The sequence below is a fragment of the Ipomoea triloba genome, chromosome 3 (assembly GCF_003576645.1).
Source record: "Ipomoea triloba cultivar NCNSP0323 chromosome 3, ASM357664v1".
NCBI lineage: Eukaryota > Viridiplantae > Streptophyta > Magnoliopsida > Solanales > Convolvulaceae > Ipomoea > Ipomoea triloba.
The window spans coordinates 19,709,884-19,731,831 of record NC_044918.1 but is presented as its reverse complement, the minus strand read 5'-3'; the positions used below and the strand labels follow the sequence as shown (position 1 = coordinate 19,731,831).

At 35.6% G+C, this 21,948-nt stretch overlaps 5 protein-coding genes across 9 annotated transcripts; all 5 read left to right on the top strand.

Annotated features, from left to right (window-relative positions):
• The first annotated feature begins 308 nt into the window (after positions 1 to 308).
• Positions 309 to 1,836, top strand: LOC116013036 (receptor-like protein 9a). Its single transcript, XM_031252697.1, has 5 exons — positions 309 to 651; positions 751 to 900; positions 998 to 1,144; positions 1,269 to 1,472; positions 1,670 to 1,836. Exons 1-5 carry the CDS (start codon positions 309 to 311, stop codon positions 1,834 to 1,836), a joined length of 1,011 nt encoding a protein of 336 aa, XP_031108557.1.
• Positions 1,837 to 2,090: 254 nt separating this feature from the next.
• LOC116014519 (receptor like protein 21-like) lies at positions 2,091 to 3,772 on the top strand. 2 transcript variants are annotated; one of them, XM_031254592.1, is made up of 2 exons: positions 2,091 to 2,862; positions 2,949 to 3,772. In XM_031254592.1, the coding sequence occupies exons 1-2, from the start codon at positions 2,132 to 2,134 to the stop codon at positions 2,965 to 2,967; spliced, it is 750 nt and encodes a 249-aa protein (XP_031110452.1). In that variant the 5' UTR covers positions 2,091 to 2,131; the 3' UTR covers positions 2,968 to 3,772. The 2 variants fall into 2 exon arrangements, with proteins under 2 accessions (XP_031110452.1, XP_031110451.1); XM_031254591.1 differs by having other exon boundaries at positions 2,934 to 3,772.
• Positions 3,773 to 6,647: 2,875 nt separating this feature from the next.
• Positions 6,648 to 9,638, top strand: LOC116013035 (receptor-like protein 15). The gene is made up of 3 exons (XM_031252696.1): positions 6,648 to 7,033; positions 7,114 to 7,260; positions 7,450 to 9,638. Exons 1-3 carry the CDS (start codon positions 6,847 to 6,849, stop codon positions 9,636 to 9,638), a joined length of 2,523 nt encoding a protein of 840 aa, XP_031108556.1. The 5' UTR covers positions 6,648 to 6,846.
• A 2,000-nt stretch (positions 9,639 to 11,638) lies between these two features.
• Positions 11,639 to 16,077, top strand: LOC116014080 (putative clathrin assembly protein At5g35200). Of its 4 annotated transcripts, none has more exons than XM_031254073.1 (17): positions 11,639 to 11,897; positions 11,989 to 12,032; positions 12,149 to 12,275; positions 12,559 to 12,628; positions 12,707 to 12,804; positions 13,064 to 13,205; positions 13,292 to 13,392; positions 13,553 to 13,636; positions 13,832 to 13,882; positions 13,970 to 14,035; positions 14,127 to 14,192; positions 14,271 to 14,351; positions 14,444 to 14,521; positions 14,727 to 14,891; positions 15,072 to 15,147; positions 15,302 to 15,417; positions 15,538 to 16,077. In XM_031254073.1, the coding sequence occupies exons 3-17, from the start codon at positions 12,180 to 12,182 to the stop codon at positions 15,916 to 15,918; spliced, it is 1,671 nt and encodes a 556-aa protein (XP_031109933.1). In that variant the 5' UTR covers positions 11,639 to 11,897; positions 11,989 to 12,032; positions 12,149 to 12,179; the 3' UTR covers positions 15,919 to 16,077. The 4 variants fall into 4 exon arrangements, with proteins under 4 accessions (XP_031109933.1, XP_031109929.1, XP_031109930.1 ...); XM_031254069.1 differs by having other exon boundaries at positions 14,724 to 14,891; XM_031254071.1 differs by lacking the exon at positions 11,989 to 12,032 and having other exon boundaries at positions 11,644 to 11,700; positions 11,818 to 11,897; positions 14,724 to 14,891.
• Positions 16,078 to 18,467: 2,390 nt separating this feature from the next.
• LOC116011759 lies at positions 18,468 to 21,785 on the top strand. The gene is made up of 3 exons (XM_031251160.1): positions 18,468 to 19,025; positions 19,961 to 20,145; positions 21,139 to 21,785. Exons 1-3 carry the CDS (start codon positions 18,608 to 18,610, stop codon positions 21,586 to 21,588), a joined length of 1,053 nt encoding a protein of 350 aa, XP_031107020.1. The 5' UTR covers positions 18,468 to 18,607; the 3' UTR covers positions 21,589 to 21,785.
• Positions 21,786 to 21,948: the final 163 nt, after the last annotated feature.

Below are 21,948 nucleotides of genomic sequence, written 5' to 3'. Positions count from 1 at the left end.
ATATATATCTAACATTTTTTTTGGTTGGAATATATACCCAAGTTGGTGCCCCAGGGAGCCAAATGTCATCTAGAAAACTATATCATCTACAGAGTATACTGTATAGTTTTATTTTCTGCAGGCTGCCCTCCACTTTGTAGTTGAGAAGATAAAAGAATGAGCTTGTATGAGTTTGAGAACACAGAAAGTAATGCATGCTACACTGATATTATGCTCAATACATTATACATACCAAAGAGAATTTTGCTCAATCTCAAAAGTAGGAAATTATTAGGGAAGTACTATACTACTTGTATAGTATTTGGGCAATGGAGAATCCTTGTGAAATGCATCTGCCATTACTGTTGTGCTTATTGCTGATAGGACTTCAAGCATATGGAAGCTTTAGCTGCTTGGATGAAGAGAGAATTGCTCTTTTGAAAATCAAAGATTCATTCAATAGCCCGGATGGGTCTGCTATCTCTTTATGGGGTGATGAAGAGGTGGACTGCTGCAAGTGGGAAAGGGTTGTATGCAATAACTTGACAGAGCGAGTCACAGAGCTATATCTCCAAGGAACAAGAGAGCAAAAGCCTGGTGAAATTGATGCCTCTTTATTTCTTCCTTTTCAGGAGTTGCAGACGCTGACTTTGGAGAATAATACCATACAAGGTGAATCCTCACAATATTTCACTCTTATGGGAATGTTGTACAAGCTTTATAATTCTACTTCTATTATGATTTAAGGATCGAGAACATGCTTTCATGCAGGTTTGAAGGGAGAACTAAGGTTAAAGAAGCTACAGCAGTTGAATTTGGCTCATAACCGACTCACTGAAATTCCATCCTTGGGAACACTATTAAACCTCAAGTATCTTAATCTTGCATTCAATTATTTGGAAAATTTATCTGGTTTTAGAAGTAAGCTCAATTTCTTTACTGCTAGTGTTTAACTTATTTTCTTCCTGCCAACTACTTCGTATGTATCTCACTCATTTTTCTTTCTGTGTTTTTGTAGAGTTAACTACTTTACATGGTCTGCAAACATTAACCTTCATGAATAATCAAATCAGGGGCAACTTACCCCCATCCATTGGAGACTTTAACTCCCTCAAGTCCTTGTCATTTTCAAACAACAAATTAAATGGATCTTTGCCCGAGGATGGTGCGTCAGAATAGTAGGATTTATGTAATCAAATTCCAATCAAATTCCATTTCTTTACCTTCAGTTCACTTGCTAAATTGTATTCATTGCCATCAATCGCATTACTTAATGCTTGTGCTTGCAGGATTTTGCAGTTTGAGGAACATTGAAGAGTTAGATCTTAGCTCAAATGGCTTTGAGGGAAGTATTCCGTTATGTTTTAGCAATTTAACATTCCTAAAGTTCCTGGATCTTTCTTCAAATGCACTTAGTGGAACCATCCCTTCAACTCTTTTCTCTAGCCTCACATCCCTTGAACTTGTTTCCCTTTCTTATAATCGCTTTGAAGGTCTTTTCTCATTCAGTTCATTTGCTAACAACTCTAAGCTTGAATACTTTGAACTTGATTGTCGCAACAGCTCGTTAAAGATAGACACAGAAAATCCACCTTGGAAACCACTCTTTCAATTGAAATTACTTCGTATCTCAGATTGTGTGCTCAATGAACCGAGTTGGGTGATGCCCAGCTTTATTTTGATTCAACAGGATCTAAGAGTTGTAGACCTCAGTTACAACAGGATAATGGGGAGCATTCCTACGTGGTTGCTGAAGAACAATTCTGGACTACAATTCCTTTCCCTTCGAGGAAACTTCTTTACGGGTTCACTTGTTTTGCACTCTGGCCATTGGTTTGGAAACCTGTCTTGGCTTGATGTCTCCAAGAATATAATCTATGGAGAGGTTCCACCTCTTATAGGTTCTATTCTTTCTAACCTGCTCTATTTGGACTTATCTAACAATGCGTTTAAAGGTACAATTCCTCCATCTATGGGTGATATGAGAAATTTGTATTATATGAATCTATTCAACAACAAATTTTCTGGAGAGCTACCTGTACATTTGATCACGGGATGCATGTCCTTGACCTTTATGGATGTTTCAAGTAATGCTTTGGAGGGGAATTTATTCAGATCAGAGTGGAACCTCACCAATCTTCAATATTTAATTATGGAAAATAACTTGTTCAGAGGGGAACTCTCAGATGGAATTCTTAACAGCTCTCATCTAGAGCTACTGTTCCTAAGCAATAATTTGATCTCAGGAAATATTCCAGAGTGGATGGGAAACTTTTCATCGTTGGGGTACCTTCGCTTGGCTGATAATTCATTAGAAGGTTCAATCCCATTAAGTTTCTCCAGATTACAACAGTTGAAATTGCTTTACCTTTCGGGGAACAATCTTCGTCAAATACCACCTGGTGTTTACCTTCCATCCCTGACATATTTGCATCTTGCAGACAATGAACTTGATGGACCTCTGCCCAGTTTTATTTCCAGATTATCTTCTCTTGTATCTTTGGATGTTAGGCATAACAAATTGTCAGGAAGAATTCCTAGCTGGATAAGCTCAGTCACAGATTTAAGGACTCTTCTCTTAAAGGGAAATAGTCTCGAAAGCCCAATCCCTGCTGAACTGTGCCAGCTCAAAAACATCACCATACTAGACCTTTCATTCAACAACCTTTCTGAAAAGATACCTCTTTGCCTCTGCAGCATGCCCTTTGGGAAGAAAAGGCCACTTCCCATTGATGGAGCCTTTTCATCGTATGTATTCCGGTGGTCGATGCCAAGCATAGTGGCATATGAATATGTGGGTCTGTTTGGACTGTTTGAATTTGCTACAGCACCAATTGTGAGGTCAAGTTATTCAGAAACTGTGCCATTTTTAACAAAGACTAGGTACGAAATTTTTTCTAAAAGTATTTTGTATTTCATATCCGGAATTGATCTGTCTCATAATAAATTCATAGGTCCAATTCCTTCAGAAATTGGTTACCTTGGTGACATTCACACTTTGAACCTGTCACACAATTATTTCAATGGATCAATTCCAACAACACTATCCAGGTTGAAAGAAATACAAAGTATGGATTTGTCCTACAACAGGCTCACCGGTGAAATTCCATCTGAACTGATAGCTCTGAACTTTCTATCGGTTTTCTCAGTGGCTCACAATAACTTATCAGGTAGGACACCAGCCAGGGTTGCCCAGTTCGGTACATTTGAGAAGCAGAGCTATGAAGGTAACAATTTTCTTTGTGGAACACCGCTTCCTGATTGTGGTACGAACAATACCAAATTACCCAAACTAAATGATGAAGGAACAAATGATTCATTCATAGTTGCGTTTCGATGGAGCTTTCTTGGATCATACATTGTGGCATTTCTGGGTGTTGTTGCTTACCTATACTGCAGTCCTTATCATTCCATGCTGCTTTATGAATTCATTGCAGCAAGATTCAGGACTTGCGTTTCACCTTTTAGAAGGCGCTGATTCTGCATATTAAGACAGATATTCTTGGACATCTGGTGTTAGCCTATTTGACTGGAACTTTGCTGCAGCTAATCTCCCTCCATGCACTCTTGAACTACTTGGCAGCCATTCTAAAAGTTCATCTTACTATTTTCTTGGTTTTTGAATTGCGATGGGTTACATTGAATGAAGCATCTAAAGTTTTCAATTAACTTGGATTTGCCTCCCTTTGTTTTTGAATTCTTATTGTGGTTTGTTGTCCCAAATTTCAGCTTTAAAATTTTGTTTCATTCTCACCAGTAAACCACTGCTGGAGTTAGTTTTAAGGTTGGGACTTATCCTTCGCATGTTGTTGCTGTTACTGTTCGTTTAATTTGATAAATAGACAATTATTGTGGTAAATTTATAAGAAATCTATTCATTGTTCTTGATTAACCTATAATTGTTGTGATTGATTCCTTTAACCCATTGTAAATTGCTCTATTTAGCTTCCCTGGTGAAATGGATTAACAGATGGCAAATGAGAGAAACAAAATGCAAGGAAAGAGAAGAGACAAAATGTATTGTTAATCTTTCACTCCTACAAACTTATCTTTTATCAATAAATATTATTTTCTCTTCACAATTATTCTTTTATATCAATATATAAATTACAATCATATATTAAAAATAAGACATAAAATTTCAAAATGAAATTATTTTTTTGTAAATAAATAAAGGAATAAGGGCCAAATTGGCCACTGAACGTAACGCGAAAATGCAATCAGGCCACCCAACCAAAAAACCGTGCAATTAAGTCATTGAACAGCGCAATTCCATCCGGATTCACCTGCTAGCCGGTTTCAGACCTCTCTTTCCGGTTAAAAGCTGACATGACTATCTTACGTGGCAATGTTTCATCTAATTCCTTTATTTTCCTTTAATTCCTTAATTACTTCAGCTAATACTACTGCAATACACTGCACCACGAGTTAATACTACTGCAATACACTTCAGCTAATTCCTTCATTTTCCTTTTTGAGTTCCCTTCACTTTCCTTTAATTCCTTAATTTCTTCATCTAGTTCTTTCATTTTCCTTTAATTCCTTAATTTCTTCATCTAATTCTTTTATTTTCCTTTAATTCCTTCATTTTCGTGAGTTTCTTGTTTCTTCCGTTGCGGAATCTGAAAGCCCTAACCTCTATGATTTGACCGAGTAGCTAGATCGAGCGGTGAGGAAAAATTGGGTTTGTGTGAGCGAAAGAATGGCCGCGGAATTAGGGCAAAAGAATGGCGGCGGCGCTGACGTTTCTCCAAGCGGCGGAGGAGTCGTACGTCTCGCTCAAGGAGCTGGTGAAGAAGTCCAGGTCCTCTGACCTCCCCGATTTCGACAAGAAACGTGGGATTCTCCAGTACCTCGTCAAGACTCAGCAGCGCCGCATGCTTCGCCTCAATGTCATTGCCAAGTGGTTTCAACATGTTAGTGTTACTCTCGTATCGATTGAAGCTCGTATTTTACAAATCTCGTATTTTTGTTGACTAGGAGTAGAGTCAAGAAAGAAAGATGCGTGTGAAACTAGTATATGGATTGATAAGGCAATTTTGGGATTTTTTGATTCTTCTTTTCCATTCTGGTTTTCATTTGCTTCTTCTTTAGTCAAAGCAAAAGTAGGACTGGTTTTCATTTCCTTCTTCTTTTCCATTCTCTGTTTCTTTTTAAATCAACTTTTGATTTTTTTGATTGCAGTGAAAATGGAGAGAATTGAATACAAAATGGTTTGATAAGGAATATTGGTTGTGGAGAAATAGGATATTGATTGAAAGGTGGAGTTCTTCGAAATCGATTTGGGAAATTTCTCAGGCTTCGTCGTTTTGCTTACACACTGGAATGATTGGACTAAAGAAAATAAATGAATTAAATAAAACATTGTCACGTAGGAGGAATTAAATGAAGCATTGCCACCTAGAAAGCCAGGTCAGCACTTAACCGGAAAGACCAATCTGAAATCGGCTACAAGGTAAAATCGGATGGATTTGCGCTGTTCAGTGACTTAATTGCACGTTTTTTTGGTTGGGTGGCCTGATTGCATTTTCGCGTTACATTCCGTGGCTAATTTGACCCTTATTCCATAAATAAACTATAAAAAAAATTAACAATTTGTAATTCTTTGAAAGAACCGGCATCTATTGTTTCTTTTTTTTTTGGGTTTAAATAAACGTCGGGTTGAATTATGAACTGACGTCATTTAATATTTTAAATTAAATTTAATAACAATGACGTCAGTTCTTGAAAAGAATTGACATCTACTATTTAGAAAAATTAAACAACGTTAGTTCAATTCACGGACCGACGTTGTTTAATATTTTAAATTAAATTAGACTTAAAAGTAAATATTATATTTATTCCATTTAAACCAAACATATTTAAAAATATTTTAAATATAAAGTCTAAAAATCAATCGAAATTAAATTTGTGTTAATTTTATAATCTTAATCTAAAAAAATAAATTTTAAAAAATGAATGTTAGTAAAATTTTCTAAACATAAGAGAAGAGAGAACATAAAACAATTTTCAAACGTCTAAACGAGTTTTCTAATTTTGGAAATTTTGATTTCTGACTATACTTAGCGAACAGGTGAAGGGAATAGCGCGGGAAAGGGTTGTGAAATTACATATATATCCTCGGAAATCACGGCAAGCAAACGTCCAAATAGACGGAGGACGGTATTGGAATCCTTCGTCAAATTGTATCGCTAAGATTCAGCAGGTGGAATCTAATGATCTTAGTTTTTTTGTGTGTTAGGATCATTGTAGTAAAGCATGCAGCCGCTCATGTCTATGGATGAAGCACTAAAATGTTGCGCATAAGATGCTTGAGAAAAGGTCAGTGCCGCCGTCTACTCTGTATGGCTTTGTTTGGAGTTTCTGAGTTAAGAAGGTAATGCCAGATTGATGAACTTATGTTATATACTAGCTTTATAATCAAAATTGTAGAGTAGTACACACATTTTACATTTAATTAAGCTATGAAGAATCCTTGCCTCTTCCATTTGTGGACGCTGTTAGGTTTCTTGCTGGTAGGGCTTGAAGATTATGGAAGCTTTAGCTGCTTGGATGAAGAGAGAGTTGCGCTTTTGAAAATCAAAGATGCATTCAACTATCCGAACGGATCTGCTCTCTCCTTCTGGGACGATGAAGGGGTAGACTGCTGCAAGTGGGAAAGGGTTGAATGCGATAACTTGACAGGGCGAGTCACTAAGCTTCATCTCCATGATATAAGGGAGCTGAAGCTTGGAGAATTTGACTTCTTCCTTGATGCCTCTTTGTTTCTTCCCTTTCAGGAATTGCAGGGGCTAGGTTTGGAGAATAATACCATACAAGGCGAATCCTACTTAGCTCTCTCACTATATTTCAATTCAGGCTTGGGAAATGCTGTACAAGCTTTATAATCTTACAATCAATGCAGGTTTGAAAGGAGAACTAAAGTTAAAGAAGCTACAGCTGTTGACATTGGCTCAAAACCAACTCACTGAAATTCCATCCTTGGGCGCACTACTGTCCCTGAATTATCTTAACCTTGCAAGCAATTATCTAAAAAATTTATCAGATTTTAACAGTAAGCTCGATTTCTTTACTGCTACTGTTTGAACTTATTTTTTCTTGCCAACTACTCAGTTTTATTTCTGTGTTTTGCAGAGTTAACTACTTTACGCAGTCTGCAAATATTAGTCTTCAGGAATAATCAAATCAGGGGCAATCTACCACCATCCATTGGGACCTTCACCTCCTTGAAATCTTTGTCATTGGCAAACAATGAATTAAATGGCCCTTTACCGGAGGAAGGTACTATACATCTAAATTCTGAAGAGTAGGACTTATGGAATTATTTCTTAGATTGAGTATAACCAAATATGGTGCATAACATCTATATATGTTTCTTCCATTTTTCTTTACCTTCAGTTGACTTACTAAATTGTATGGAATAAGATGATTCATTGTCTTCCACTTCATTATGTAATGTTTTGTGTGCAGGATTTTGCGGTTTGAGGAACATTGAAGAGTTGGATCTTTACTCAAATAGCTTTGATGGAAGTATTCCGTTATGTTTTAGCAATTTAACATCCCTAAAGTTCCTGGATCTTTCTTCAAACAGACTTACTGGAACCATTCCTACAACTCTTTTCTACCGTCTCTCATCCCTTGAACATGTTTCCCTTTCTGATAATCACTTTGAAGGTTCATTCTCATTCAGTTCAGTTGCTAACAACTCTAAGCTTCAATTCTTTGAGCTTCATTGCAACAATAGAATGTTGAATATAGACACAGAAAATCCACCTTGGACACCGCTCTTTCAATTGAACTTCCTCCGTATATCAAATTGTGAGCTCAATGAACCAAGTAGGGTAATGCCCAGTTTCATTTTGACACAAGGGAACCTCAGACTCTTAGAACTCAGTAACAACAGTATAACTGGGAGAATTCCTACATGGTTGCTCAAGAATAATTCTGGACTACAATTCCTTTCCCTCGGAGGAAACTTCTTTACGGGCTCATTTGTTATGAATTCTGACCATTGGTTTGGAAACCTGTATTGGTTCGATGTGTCCATGAATGAAATCTATGGAGAGCTTCCGCCTCTTATGGGTTTTATTTTTTCTAACCTGGTCTATTTGCGATTATCTGAGAATGCATTTCAAGGTACAATTCCTCCATCAATGGGTGATATGAGAAATTTGTACTATCTGGATCTATCCAACAACAATTTTTCTGGAGAGCTACCAGTAAATTTGATAATGGGGTGCATCTCGTTGAGATTTTTGAAGCTTTCAAATAATGCTTTTGAGGGGAATTTATTCAAATCAGAGTGGAATCTCACCAATCTTCATCATTTATTTATGGATAATAACTTGTTCTCAGGGAAACTCTCAGATGGAATTATGAACAGCTCTCAGCTAGAGATACTGTCTCTAAAGAGTAATTTGATCTCAGGAAAAATTCCAGATTGGATTGGAAACTTGTCATCATTGGAGTACCTTGTCTTGGCTGAGAATTCATTACATGGATCAATCCCATTAAGTTTCTCTGGATTACAACAGTTAAAATTGCTTTACCTTTCTGGGAACTATCTTCATCAAATACCACCTGGTGTTAACCTTTCATCCTTGGCATATTTACATCTTGCAGACAATGAACTTGATGGACCTCTGCCAAGTTTTATTTCCAGATTATCTTCTCTTATATCTTTGGATGTTAGATATAACAAATTGTCGGGCAGAATTCCTAGCTGGCTAAGCTCACTCACAAATTTAAGGACTCTTCTGTTAAAGGGAAATAGTCTCCATAGCCCGATCCCTGCTGAATTGTGTCAGCTCAAAAACACCAGCATACTAGACCTTTCATTCAACAATCTTTCTGGAAAGATACCTCTTTGCTTGTGTAGCATGCCCTTTGGGGAGAAAAAGCCACTTCCTATTGACGGAACCTTTTCTTCCAACATATTTGGGTGGTCAATGCCAAGGATAGTGGCATATGAATATGTGGGTCTGTTTGGTGTGTTGGATTATCCTATGGCAACACATGTGAGTATAAGTGTTTCGGAAAATGTGCAATTTTTAACTAAGAGTAGGTATGAAGATTTTTCTTACAGTATTTTATATTTCATATCTGGAATTGATCTATCTCATAATAAATTCATAGGTCCAATCCCTCCCTGTATTGGTTATCTCAGTGACATTCACTCTTTAAACCTGTCACACAATTATTTTGATGGATCTATTCCTAAAACACTATCCATGTTGAAAGAAATAGAAAGCATGGATCTGTCCTACAACAGGCTCACTGGTGAAATCCCATCTGAACTGATAGCTTTGAACTTTCTGTCAGTTTTCTCAGTGGCTTACAATAACTTATCAGGTAGGACACCAGCCATGGTTGGTCAGTTTGCTACATTTGAGAAGCAGAGCTATGAAGGTAATGAATTTCTTTGTGGAATGCCGCTACCTGATTGTGGTACGAAAAATACCAAATTACCTGAACTATATGATGAAGGAACAAATGATTCATTCATAGTTGAGTTTCAATGGAGCTTTCTTGGATCATACATTGTGGCATTTCTGAGTGTTGTTGCTTACCTATACTGCAGTCCTTATCATTCCATGCTGCTTTATGAATTCTTTACGACAAGATTTAGGACTTGCGTTTCGCCTTTTAGAAGGCGCTGATTCTGCATGGTAGGACAGATAAGACATTCTTGGTCATCTGGTGTTTGCCTGTTTGACTGGAATTTTGCTGCAACTAATCTCCATTGTACTCTTCAACTAGTTGGCAACTTGGCTGGCATCCATTGTAAAAAAGTTTGTCTTACTGTTTTCTTGATTTCTGAATTGAAATAGGTTACATTGAATGCCCTTTTTATAAGAATGGATTACTAACCCCAAAGATAAAATATACAAGTTGAGTAAATTCTAGTTCTTTCTTGTGACAAGCTTTTGTTTTCTTGAGTGAAATCCTCTGAAAAGGTAAAGAAGAAGAAGAGGAAGATGGTTTTGTGGTAGTAGAGGAAGAAGTAGTTACAGTCTTACAGAGGCTCAGGTGCACTTCAAGTATGTTTTGGTAGCCAAACTGCTGAGGTGCCGACTGAAAAAAGCTTACGAATAACAACATATTAAATCATCATAATTATCAATATATCACTATCAATCACAAAATTAAGTCGTTGCAAGTATTCCATCTACAAAATAATGACAATTAATTTATTTCCCACAAAAATTGTGAATAGTAGTGACTATAATGGTGGCTTTATTTTCGGGATGGCATATGGCATTTAGAATACATTGAATATTTTGGACATTTATTAATGAATAATTTATTTTACAAATATTTTAAAAAAAATGGCACTAACTCTTTTGTCATAAAAATATAAATATGGGTGACTATAATATATTTTGTCGCAACTATATTTCATCTTTGAAGACACTAATTAATTAGTCAATGTTTTGATTGACAAAAATATTGTTACAAGAAGCAAATTAAAAATTTCAGTGACAAAAGGACCTCTTTGTCACAAGAAATAAAAGCACGAGGGACCAGTGACCACAATATAATCAAATATAGAAATAAATCTAATATATTAATGACATACATGTCGTGAATATTAAGACTATTTTTGTAGTGAAAAATAGCATTACAATGCAAATAGCATTCTATGAACTCATAAAATGTATTATACGGCTCACAGAAGATTTACTCTATGAAAAAATAAAAATTTTAATACCAAACAAGTAAATGACAAATGCTACCTTAGCCACTTAGGCAACATCCAAACAATATGCATAAATGATAATTGAGCCGCTGCAGCATGATTCTAGTATTATAAGATAACAAGTGGGGATGTATTTTAATTTTTTTTGTTTAATAGTTAAGTTTGAGCCGGCCTCCACCGCTGCTCAACTTCGGCTTCCACCGTCGGCCTCCGGCCGGAGCTCTAATGGAGCTTTGAGCCGGCGGTTTTGGTCACCTTCTACGTTTGCTTTCGTTCCGACCATCGTCGCAGTTCAGTCCGCCTCCGACCACCGCCACAGATCTTCTTCTTCCATTTTCTTTCCCTTTGAATAAAATAATAGTAGGTAAGTATTGGGTTTGTGTTGGTAGTCTTGAACTCCCAACCCTACTTTGACTTTACCCACTTTTTATTTTCTCTATTATTGTGCTTTCCTCTCTTTACTTTCACGAGCATTTTTTCTCTCGTTACTTTCACGGGCTTTTCATTTTCATTAGCATAAATCGTTTAGTTTGGTTTCGGCAAGTGTTGATCTTATCCTAGGCGAGCAAAAAAGAATGATGACGAAGACCCAGATCTTTGATGAAACTTTAAGCTCCTTGAAGGAACATAACTTCCTAGTTATGAAACAGTCTGCGATTCAAATTTTCTATAGCATAGTTAGAAAAGTTGTTTCTATGTCTGACTGTAAGGAATGGTTTACCATTTCATTGATCGTTGATGTAAACGTTTTATGTTATGAATTAATGGAATAGCTACGTTTTCTTTAAAAAAAAAAAAAAAAAAAAGAAGTTAAAGTTTGAATGTAAAATGTATGCCAAGTCAAAGTAAAATACACTGCATGGATTTAACACGATGATATTATCATTGAAGAGCAATTTATGCAAGGATATGGTGATTTTAATACGCTGCTTCAATGCTTTGAGAGGGAGAGAGAGAAGGAGAGAGAGAAAGAGAGTAATGGCGTTTAAGGAAACCAGGAGAGAGCCCAAAGAGCCATAGAGGTAACAGCTGTATATTTCCAAAAATAAACAAAATGTACAACAGAAAAGAAAATCAATGGGAAGATGATGCCGATGGATTCTGAATTCATTGTTGTGTTGTATGCTTTTCTTCTATAGCGAATAGTCCTACGGATCCCCTATTTTTGTTCTTTCTTCATCTCTTCTCGCTTCATTTTGTTCTTGGATATCAACTCCAGGTATGCTTTAAGACGACTCTCTTCTGGTTTCACTTATTCCTACCCCTATTTTTTTGTTATTTCTTCATTTTTCTTGATCTTGTGCTGGTAGGGTTCTTGACGATTGACGCAAATAGAGTTCGTTTCTATTGGAAAGTATGATTGAGAATTATAGCATCAATTGTTTGATCTTGACAGTTACTGCGGTTTTAAGCTTATATATAGTAAAATGGCTTCAGAATACTGAAGTTTGGGCTGTTGTGATGGTGTAGCTGTGGAAGGTATAATTTTGAAAAGAGAGGAATGCCAGGAGGGACGAAGAAAAGCTTGAGAAAAACACTTGGAGCACTTAAGGATACCACCGATGCCACTGTAGCTAAAATAAACAGCCATTACAAGGTTAATACAATGTTTTAATTGTCCGCCCGAGCTTAGCTAACTGGTTCAGTAGTCCGGGTAGATTCCTTGTGCACACTTACATTTGGCTACATTTGGCCCTGTCTACTAAGTCAACTTGATTTACATCCTCCCAAATGTTTTGTCGAGCGGAGGTGTGAGGGCCCTTGGTGTTAGGGATTCACCCTTTTGGGAGAAAACAATGTTTTAATTTCTTTATTGTCTTGTGGTTTTATGCATTCTCTAATTCATTTTTTTTGTTTTTGGATGAATGAATGGTCAACAGGAGTTGGATATTGCGATTGTTAAGGCAACAAATCATGTTGAACAGCCAGCAAATGAGAAACAGATTAAAGGTGTGCATATGAGGGGCATGTTGTGTGTGTGTGTGTCCTGGATTGAACTTGATATAGTTTTTGCAATGCATTTTTCAGCTGTCTTTGCTGCCATTTTGGCTACCAGACACCGAGATGATGTTGCATACTGCATACATGCTCTTGAAAGACGATTGTCAAAGACACATAACTGGGCGGTATGATCCTTATCTAATATCAACATTTTAGGGAAAATTATATTTTGAAGAGACCGGGGGCAGGGGTGGTGATGTAGGTTTTGCTTTGTCTGAAGTTTTTCAATGAAGACCTGTTTCTACTCTAGGTCTCGGGTCTAATATGCTGTATGGGTATTTAGTGTTAACAGAAAAGTAAACAAAGTGTTTAGATATCTGCTCAGTGACTGATAATTTGCTCCTGGGAAGTTCCAACTTCTGTCTGCCTGACTTTTATCTACAGGTTGCACTGAAAACGTTGATTCTTATTCATCGTGCTTTGAGAGAGGAGGATCTGACATTCCATGAGGAACTTATTAACTATGGACAGAGCAGGAGTTACATGCTTAACATGACTCATTTTAAGGATGACTCAAGTCCTAATGGTATGGTTCACTAATTTTGCTAATTATCAGAAGTTCTGTAAGTGTAGGCTCTTCTATGCTAAATTGTGTTCTTTTCCATTATTCAGCATGGGATTACTCTGGTTGGGTTCGTAGTTATGCATTATATTTGGAAGAGAGGCTGGAATGCTTCCGAATATTGAAATCTGATGTGGAGACTTATCATACGGTGAGGAAAAAAGTTGAATCAGTATTATTTTGTTAAACGTATGCAATAAACTTACTGTGGTGTATACTTTGTAGTCTGATTTGTGAAGTTTAATATTCTTGGTTCAAGTCAGATTCAATTTACTTCCTCTAAGCATACTTTTTCGTTACATTTAATGAAGAGATCCAAAGAGTTGGACACTTTAGAGTTGCTTGAGCAGTTACCAGCACTGCAGCAGCTTCTACATTGTGTTATTGGTTGTCAGGTAATTTACTGTTTTCATCAGTTTAATCACTTTAATGTGGCTTGCCAATTATCTTTGAAAGGTCGCATTCTTGAATTTGAACGACACACTTGACCCCTAAAAACGTCATAAACTGAACATCTTTACTCCTATGAGCTTAGCTTTTTCATGTCTCTGACTGATTATTGATGACACTCCTATGCAACTTCTTTGCAGCCGCAAGGGGCAGCTATGCAAAATCATGTGATTCAATTAGCGCTATCTATGGTAGCTGGGGTTTTTCTTATTGGTTTATTAGTAGTGATTAACTTTCATTGTTTGGGGGCATCTAATCATCTGATATTTCTGGAATAGGTTGCTTTGGAAAGCATAAAAATCTACAATGCTATAAGTGATGGCACAGCTACTTTGGTTGACAAGGTACACTCAGTTTTTATTATATACATGGCTGAATATTTTTTGGGTTTTCTTAATAAACAGCAATGGTAATGCCAAAGCTGACACTTAACAGTTCTTTGAGATGAAACGGCAAGATGCTCTTAGGGCTCTGGATATATATCGCAAGGCTGGTCAGCAGGTATTCTGATGTTTTCCTTTAGTTGAGCTTCCACATTCAAACAATCTTCATAATAAACATTTATTTCTATGCTGTTAGGCAGAGAAGCTCTCAGAGTTTTATGAAATATGCAAAAACCTTGATGTGGGTCGGGGAGAAAAATTCATCACTATTGAACGGGTACTATAACTCTTTTCTGAAAATTTATGGTATATTGGTTACTTTAATGAATTTTCTCTCCTCACATCTCACTTCTGTCTTTATTATCAAAGCCGCCTACATTATTTCTGCAAACTATGGAGGAGTGTGTGAAAGAAGCACCTCGACTTTCTACACTTCGCAAGGATTCAGTAAGAAACTCTCATTTAAAGTCTGCTCTTATTTGAAGGGAGTTTATATCCACAAACATTAAAACTTAAAAAGTCTAATGAAGCTTTGCTAACAATATTTGTTTGACTAACCTGTTCCTCTTTCATTTACTAACATCCTATATAAATTCTTTACTTATTGTGTTGTTTAAACTTCTCTTACCACTTCGTAACTAAAACAAAGCAGGCCGTTGATAACAAATCCAAAGTGATTTTGGCTACAGACTACAAAAAGAAACCGGAGGTCACAGAGGTGAGATCCCCACCCCTACCTCCACCAAAACTTGTGCCTGAACCAAATGCAAAAGATATCAAAACGAAATCTCTAGTGGCAGAACCACCTAATCTGTTGGTATGAATTACTGTCTCATATAGTCATATATGTGTTTGTGTTTTCTTTGGTTTCCTACAAATCCTTACTGTATGCTCTATCCCACGTAAATAACTGTTTCTGGCATCCTTTATATGCTCTTAAATATTTCAAGCCTTCTCATACATTTAACCTTTTTCTTTTTTCTTCTGTTTTTCCCAGTCTCAGAAAGATCCTGCTCCAGCTGTTACTAAATTGGACGAGAAAAATGCTGCTGCTTTAGCGATTGTTCCACCCGGTAAATTTCTATTAGGACTTAAACTGCACCAGAATCTCATAAGATGATCAAAATTAACAAATGGACTTCAGTTTCCAAATACTGCTGAATATATTATAGTCTGCTCAGTTTCTACTAGGACTTCAGTTTCCAAAATTGGCACTGTTTTGTGTAGATTCTGCTGACCAAACACCCAATGGTCGAAATCTTGCAAATGGAACTACAGGCTGGGAATTGGCACTTGCAGAAGCTCCCAGCTCCATTGAGAGTGTCGCGGCTGCTAGCAAGCTGGTATTAGTATTTTCTGGATTTTCTTTCTTCATTTCTTAAATTTTTAGTTAATGTTTCCTTTTAGCATAGAAGATTAGCATTCATACTTTAGTATTGATACTTCCTGCTTTGGCGAAAAAGGCCAGAGGACTGGACAAACTTACACTCGATAGCCTGTATGACGACGCAATCACAAGGAGAAACCAAAGCTTAAGCTATTATAATCCATGGGAACCATCACAAAAAGCCGCCCTCGTGATGCCACAACCAGAACATCCATTCTGCGCCTCGAGCATGGTCGCCAGCACCCCGCCTTCAGTGCAGACAGCTGCTGTGGCCAACCAACAACACGCTTTCGCGTTTCAGCAGCAACAACAGATGATGATGATGATGACGACGACGTCTCCTCAACGGCAACATGCTACAAACCCTTTCTGTAACCTGTGTGGTTCAGCCATTAATTCTTGTGGTCCTGGCATGCCTGTTCAAACCTGCAATAATCATTACAGGGGGCTGATTTGAGATATTGTAGAGGGAACTAAGCATTCTTTAGTTTACTGTAAAACTGTAATTTGAAAAGCATAGAGCTGTAGTTAGTCAAACATTAGCATAAGATATTTGATGGTGTCATGAAATTATTTGTCTAAATATTAGGTTAGAAGAAAGAGTTATTGATTCTTTGATTATTTAGTATTATACATCATGGACTCCATCCCATTTTATATATGATTTATCAGTACAACGAAATTTGATGAAATTTTGTAACGTTTAATTTAGTATTGGTTATTGAATTTTATATATTTATAAATATCAATTAAAAGTTACATTAAATGTTTTATTAAACATAAAAAATCGAGCCAACTAATATGTAGTGCACTCATTCTATTGACCATAGTTTGCACAAATGTGTGTACCACATATAAAAAGTACATTATTTATGTACATAAAGTATATTATTTGAAAGTACATTATTTAAGTATTGAAAGTGCATTATTTTGTATACTATTAAATAATGTATATTCAATACGCAAATAATGTACTTTTAGTATATTAAAAATATATTGTACTCAAAAAAAATACAATATTTGAGTACTAAAAGTACATTATTTTGTATAATGTACATTACACGCTGATCAGGCTTACAAGGTGGCGACGAGCTAATGCACCGACCAACTCACAGCGCAAGAATTACAAATTGAAAAATCTTCCTCTTATTTATAGAACATCGGGATTTGCTCGGGATTTCAAAGAAGTGAGTTGATGGAAGATTTTGGTTAGGTTCACTTATGGTAGCTCTTCTAGCCCTCCACCCCGGGCCCCCTTGGGTGCTAAAGTCGGCACCACAAGGGAGTAAATACTTTTATATATTAATTAAGTCATTGCCCATTAGTATTCTAGCTACACCATTAGTCTACCCAAAACACCAATATATTAATTAAGCCATTGTCCATTAGTATTAAAGAATAACCAATTTAAATTATTTTGCAACACAATATCAACGGGAATTCTACAGGTATGTTTGTACATATCCTATCATGTTTCTATAATATTGTTTGTGTAAACAAACTATCGTAGTATGTATAAGTATGTATTGAATGTTTTCTTGTGAGTCACCCTATTTTTTTAATTAACATCACTCATATATATATATATATATTCTCCCCTAATTAGTGAATGACTAGGATTTGATCTATATAACCTAAAAGATTTAATTTTGTACAATATTTTATGTTGTATATATGACATTTCCTTTGCCACATCTTCATCTTCTTCATTTATGTTGTATATATGAAGGATCAAATTTATTTTCGATACATAAGATCATATATTTCATTTGTAATATACAACATGATGTACATATTAAAATTGTCAATAAAAGATCTGATCATCTCCCTTCTCTCCATATATTCTCTCTATTGTTCTATTGTTTCACAATAAAGTTTAAAATTTGTATTATTAAAAAAATTCTACCATTTTCAAAAATCTCATTTCTCAAAAAAAAAAAAAAAAATCTCATTGAGATGATTGAAACAAGACAAATATTAAATATATATTAATTTTGTACAATATTGTGCTATGGACTTGGGTTCATCTGCAAGGTGGACCCGAGTCCATGTTCACAATTTTAGAATTCTATGTTCACAATTTTAAAACTTTATGTTCACAATTTTAGAATTCTATATTCACAATTTTAGATCTTAATATACCAAATTATATTACTCAATATTCACAAATTTTGAACTCTATATTCACAATTTTGTTATATAGATTTAAAAATTGTGTTATTGAATATAGAGTTATAAAATTGTGAATATAGAGTTATAAAATTGTAAATATAAAGTTTTGTAATTGTGAATATAGAGTTATAAAATTGTGTACATAAAATTCTAAAATTGTGAACATAGAATTCTAAAATTGTGAACATAGAGTTCTAAAATTGTGAATATGGATCTGGGTCCACCTTGCAAATAAATTTTTTTTAACATTTATAATTTAATTTTATACTCCCTCTGTCCCATTTTATTTGTCCTACTTACTATTCATTGGTTAAACGAACTCTTTATTCTTTGCTTATTTTCTTTGTCATTTTTTACTTAATTTTAAATTTGATTTATTTGTGTTTAATAGTACTTTTAGTGTAGTTTCTAACTATATAAATTTTGTATATTAGTACTAAATTTAATATAATGAAAAAATGAATTAAAAATAACTTCAGTCAAGGCTCATTAACCGAACCAGACACATAAAATGAGACGGAGGGAGTATAAAATAACCTATATTTTTTATAAACTAGTAAAATTTGACACATAAATATGTTAGTAACAAATAAGAATATTTTTAAATATACAGTAACTAATAAGAATGTTCTTTAAAAAAATTGTTTTATTATATAAAATTATAAATAAATATATATATATATATATATATATATATATATATATATATATATATATATATATATAATTTTGTAAATAATATGTGCGGGTCTTTTTATATTTAAAGTAATTTGAGGATCTAGAAAAAACAAAACAGGGTTGAAGTTAAAGTATTAGTCCACTTCTTGTTCAGTTGTTCTGCTACAATAGGACTCTCCGTAGTCTCTATCTTCCTTACACACATTCTCTACTCAATCATCAAAATCTCAGCACTGCATTATACGGCGCTAAATATATACCGCGTATATAAATCCAGAAAAAAACAAAAATTAAGAATGTCATCTTGGTTGTTTCTTCCAAACCCTTTCAATTCTGAAGACAATGATGATCAGAACTCTGATCACAGCATCTCCACTCTCTTCCGCTCTGTGGCAGCCTTCCTTGCTCCACCGCCAACTAATTCTCCGTCCGCCGCGGCCGCCACCGATGAAAACGGCGGCGGCGGCGGCACGGTGGAGGTCAGCTCAAGGGCGATTGCCGGAATGAAGCATGATTTAGCTGAGATTGGAGACAGGTTTAAGTCCAGCGTTTCTCTGTTGTCTTCTCGATTTTTTAAGCCAAAAGAGGATGATCCTGTAGAGGAGGAGATGGAGATGGAGATGATAGGAATTACGGAGGAAGTTGTGGATTATGTGAGTACTCTTTCTGAAAGACCTCAGCTTTGGACTGATTTTCCAATCAGTTTACCAAATGGTAAGTTCATTATTTTTGGTCAAATTCTTGCTTTTATTTTCTTATATATAATTGCTGGAATTGTGTATAGGAATCCGCCTTTTTCTTTATTTTTTTTTCAAAGAGTCCATGTACATTTGTTATATGTATATATTTCTTGTGATTATGGATAATGAGCTAGAGTGAGTTTTTGGTTGTGCATGAATTTGAGATGAGTGATCTTTCAGTCTTATATGTGTGTGTTTAGCCATGTTTGCATTTATTAAATTACGGATTAGTAATTAATTAATTACAGTAGACCAATTTGTGTTCTTATGTGGTCTTGCATATCATTCATTAATGCTACTGCATCTATTACAAAGTAGGCATTACTTTGTTAATGAAACAAAAGAATTCCTTTTTCATTTTCTAATTAAGTAATTAGTGAGTAATAAGAAATATGGGGTTCTGCTTTTGGGGAGAGTAGTTGGGCATCCATATTCCATGAGATTGATATTTTTTGCTCCAAATGTTGTCCGGGAGATTCTGTTTTAAGCACTTTTATGCCCTTTACATGATTTGCTTTGCACCATTAATTAATGCTTTTGTGAAACATAGCCATTATTCCTTCTTTTTTGTTTTGGAAAATGGGGGGAATGGTGATTAAATATGTGATCTCTACCTAGACTCACATTTCTATGCCACCAGACTACAAAGTCTTTGTCTTTGATTATTCCCTTTGATTATGCATATTTGCATTTGCCTTCTATATGCCCAAAAGAAAAGGCAGAACAACAATTAGTATACTTAATTTTCTAATTTCTGTATTTACTGTTAGTATGTCATGTAAAACTTATAAAAGTTATTTTACGGGAACTAAATAAATTGTGCCCATCTTGAACTTTGATGTTTAATTTTGTGTGCAACCATTGCTAATACTTGTATTTGTAACTGATCTAGCAAATATATTCTTGCAGACTTTGAAATGTCTGCCAATCAAAGAGAGCATGTGGAGAACATTGAGCAATTGGTGCCCGGTCTTGGATCCTTAAGGCAAAAGGTTTCTGGCCATTTACCAAATAATAAGTTTTGGATGATCTATTTTATCTTATTGCTTCCTAGGTTGGATGAGAATGATTTGGAGCTCCTATCGACTCCCAAGGCAAGTCTTTATCCCTTTCATGTGAAACAATTGTTTCTTTTGTGCACAACTCCTTGGAATCTTAAATGCAAGGGTGGAAAGTTGGGGAATATTTTCAAGTTTTTCTTGCAGTTAAGCAAGTCATATTTGATAATATGAACATTTTTAAGAAATAAAATCCATTTGTGAAATCTCAAGCAAAGGAGTGAGATTACGTGTTTATGGCTATCACATCAGTTTATGTTTTCTTTGCCCACTTAATGTTGTTATGATAAACGCAGGCATGACATTTTTGTAGTTGGACTTCTCTATAATGCTCTGATGCAAACAATTTTAACTATTGGCATCCAAATTCCCACGACAGTGATTGTTAGCTGATTCCTGTGTATTATAGGCTGATTAGCATATTATTTATTGGTCCACAAATACTTTTATTGCCTACTGGAGAAACATAGGTTTTTGCTTTGTTTCAAAGTCTTTTGAATAGGCACATAGAGAGTCAACAAATGAAGTAGATCCGTAGAAGGGAGGAATTAATTTTGTTACAGACTGTTAATCACTGTGCTTGGCATAAGTGCTTTTCTATTCAGCTTTGGCATTGTCCTGCTTTCAAACTTGACTTTGTGGGAGTTGTATATAATATTCTTTAGTCCTCCTCTCTAAATGATGCCTTAAAACTATTTACAACAATAGTTCTCCTTCTAGGCTTGTATAGGAGTTGTCCTATTCTTTTCTACTTTTCTGTTTTCTGTGCTGCTTCTCTCTTTGGCTATTGTCTATAGTATCTTTATCTTATTTCGGAGTTATTATTTTCCAGTAATTGCTACTTGACATTCGAAGGGAAATTATAAATTGAAGGCCTCTTCTTCATCACCCTTTTCATCCTTTTGTTGCTTGCCTGTTGGGTTTTGTTTGCAACTTGTATATTGTGATTTGCAAAGCTAACATTCTGCCAAGTTTGGGATAGACCACGAGATTGGTCATTTTATTTAGGGGAGTTTAACTTTGCTGCAGATTGTCGAAGTGAAGGATACCCTTATGCAGCAATTGCAAAATAAGAAGGCCCGGGGAGAAGTTTCCAAACACTCTAACACTCAGCATAGCTCCCTTGATAACATCAAGGACGGTAGCTTGCAAGGGAACAATAATCGGACAATTACTTCAACTGAGGCTCCAAAAGCTGCAGAAATAGAGGTTTCAAATGCCGAGAAACCCAAACTGCTGTTCAAAAATGAGGGTGCTGTTTTGTTTAGCGATGTGGAGGATGATGATAATGATTTGCCAGGTAGAAGATCCAGCGCCTCACTCGGCAAGAAAGCTCTTTCATCTGGTGAATCACATGAATGGGTTCATGTAGGTGGAAAGTCGAAAGCTTCTTCTGTCGAGAAAGGTTCCGATAGTGAGGGATCTTGTGAATGGCTTACAATTGATGATGTTGATTCAGACACAATGGCGGCTTCTTAAAAATCCCCTCCCACCCTTGCATTAGTTGCAGGAGTATTTTTCTCTCCTCCCTTGGTTTTCATCATTCTTTACTATTTCTCATTTATGTAAATGCCTTCTCAAAATCCAAGATAGGAGGAAAATAAGGAATCTTAGTGCTGTATTTTAGCCTTCAGATTCTCATTTGTTAGTGTTAATAAATATATATTATTTTAGTATATTAGTAGCTTATTGCTTTTAATTGATGCAAGAAAGAAAAGTTTGGGGTAGCATAATAACTTGTCGCTTGATTTGACGTTACGACTAAAGACGGTAGTGTGAGCTGCTTTGGCATAAAAGTACTCATCAAAATGATGGTATCATGGACAAGAAAAAGGTGAC

What these genes read in the sequence shown, in the direction of transcription:
- LOC116013036 (XM_031252697.1), top strand. Translation starts at nt 309, where the DNA reads ATGGAGAATCCTTGTGAAATGCATCTGCCATTACTGTTGTGCTTATTG. An exon ending in AAATTTATCTGGTTTTAGAA is followed by an intron (nt 901 to 997) that starts GTAAGCTCAATT and finishes GTGTTTTTGTAG; the next exon opens with AGTTAACTACTTTACATGGT. An exon ending in TTCTTATAATCGCTTTGAAG is followed by an intron (nt 1,473 to 1,669) that starts GTCTTTTCTCAT and finishes TTGATTCAACAG; the next exon opens with GATCTAAGAGTTGTAGACCT.
- LOC116014519 (XM_031254591.1), top strand. Translation starts at nt 2,132, where the DNA reads ATGGAAAATAACTTGTTCAGAGGGGAACTCTCAGATGGAATTCTTAAC. An exon ending in CCATTTTTAACAAAGACTAG is followed by an intron (nt 2,863 to 2,933) that starts GTACGAAATTTT and finishes ATAAATTCATAG; the next exon opens with GTCCAATTCCTTCAGAAATT.
- LOC116013035 (XM_031252696.1), top strand. Translation starts at nt 6,847, where the DNA reads ATGCTGTACAAGCTTTATAATCTTACAATCAATGCAGGTTTGAAAGGA. An exon ending in AAATTTATCAGATTTTAACA is followed by an intron (nt 7,034 to 7,113) that starts GTAAGCTCGATT and finishes TGTGTTTTGCAG; the next exon opens with AGTTAACTACTTTACGCAGT. An exon ending in TGGCCCTTTACCGGAGGAAG is followed by an intron (nt 7,261 to 7,449) that starts GTACTATACATC and finishes TTTTGTGTGCAG; the next exon opens with GATTTTGCGGTTTGAGGAAC.
- LOC116014080 (XM_031254070.1), top strand. Translation starts at nt 12,180, where the DNA reads ATGCCAGGAGGGACGAAGAAAAGCTTGAGAAAAACACTTGGAGCACTT. An exon ending in AAATAAACAGCCATTACAAG is followed by an intron (nt 12,276 to 12,558) that starts GTTAATACAATG and finishes AATGGTCAACAG; the next exon opens with GAGTTGGATATTGCGATTGT. An exon ending in CAGAACCACCTAATCTGTTG is followed by an intron (nt 14,892 to 15,071) that starts GTATGAATTACT and finishes TGTTTTTCCCAG; the next exon opens with TCTCAGAAAGATCCTGCTCC.
- LOC116011759 (XM_031251160.1), top strand. Translation starts at nt 18,608, where the DNA reads ATGTCATCTTGGTTGTTTCTTCCAAACCCTTTCAATTCTGAAGACAAT. An exon ending in TCCAATCAGTTTACCAAATG is followed by an intron (nt 19,026 to 19,960) that starts GTAAGTTCATTA and finishes ATATTCTTGCAG; the next exon opens with ACTTTGAAATGTCTGCCAAT. An exon ending in AGCTCCTATCGACTCCCAAG is followed by an intron (nt 20,146 to 21,138) that starts GCAAGTCTTTAT and finishes ACTTTGCTGCAG; the next exon opens with ATTGTCGAAGTGAAGGATAC.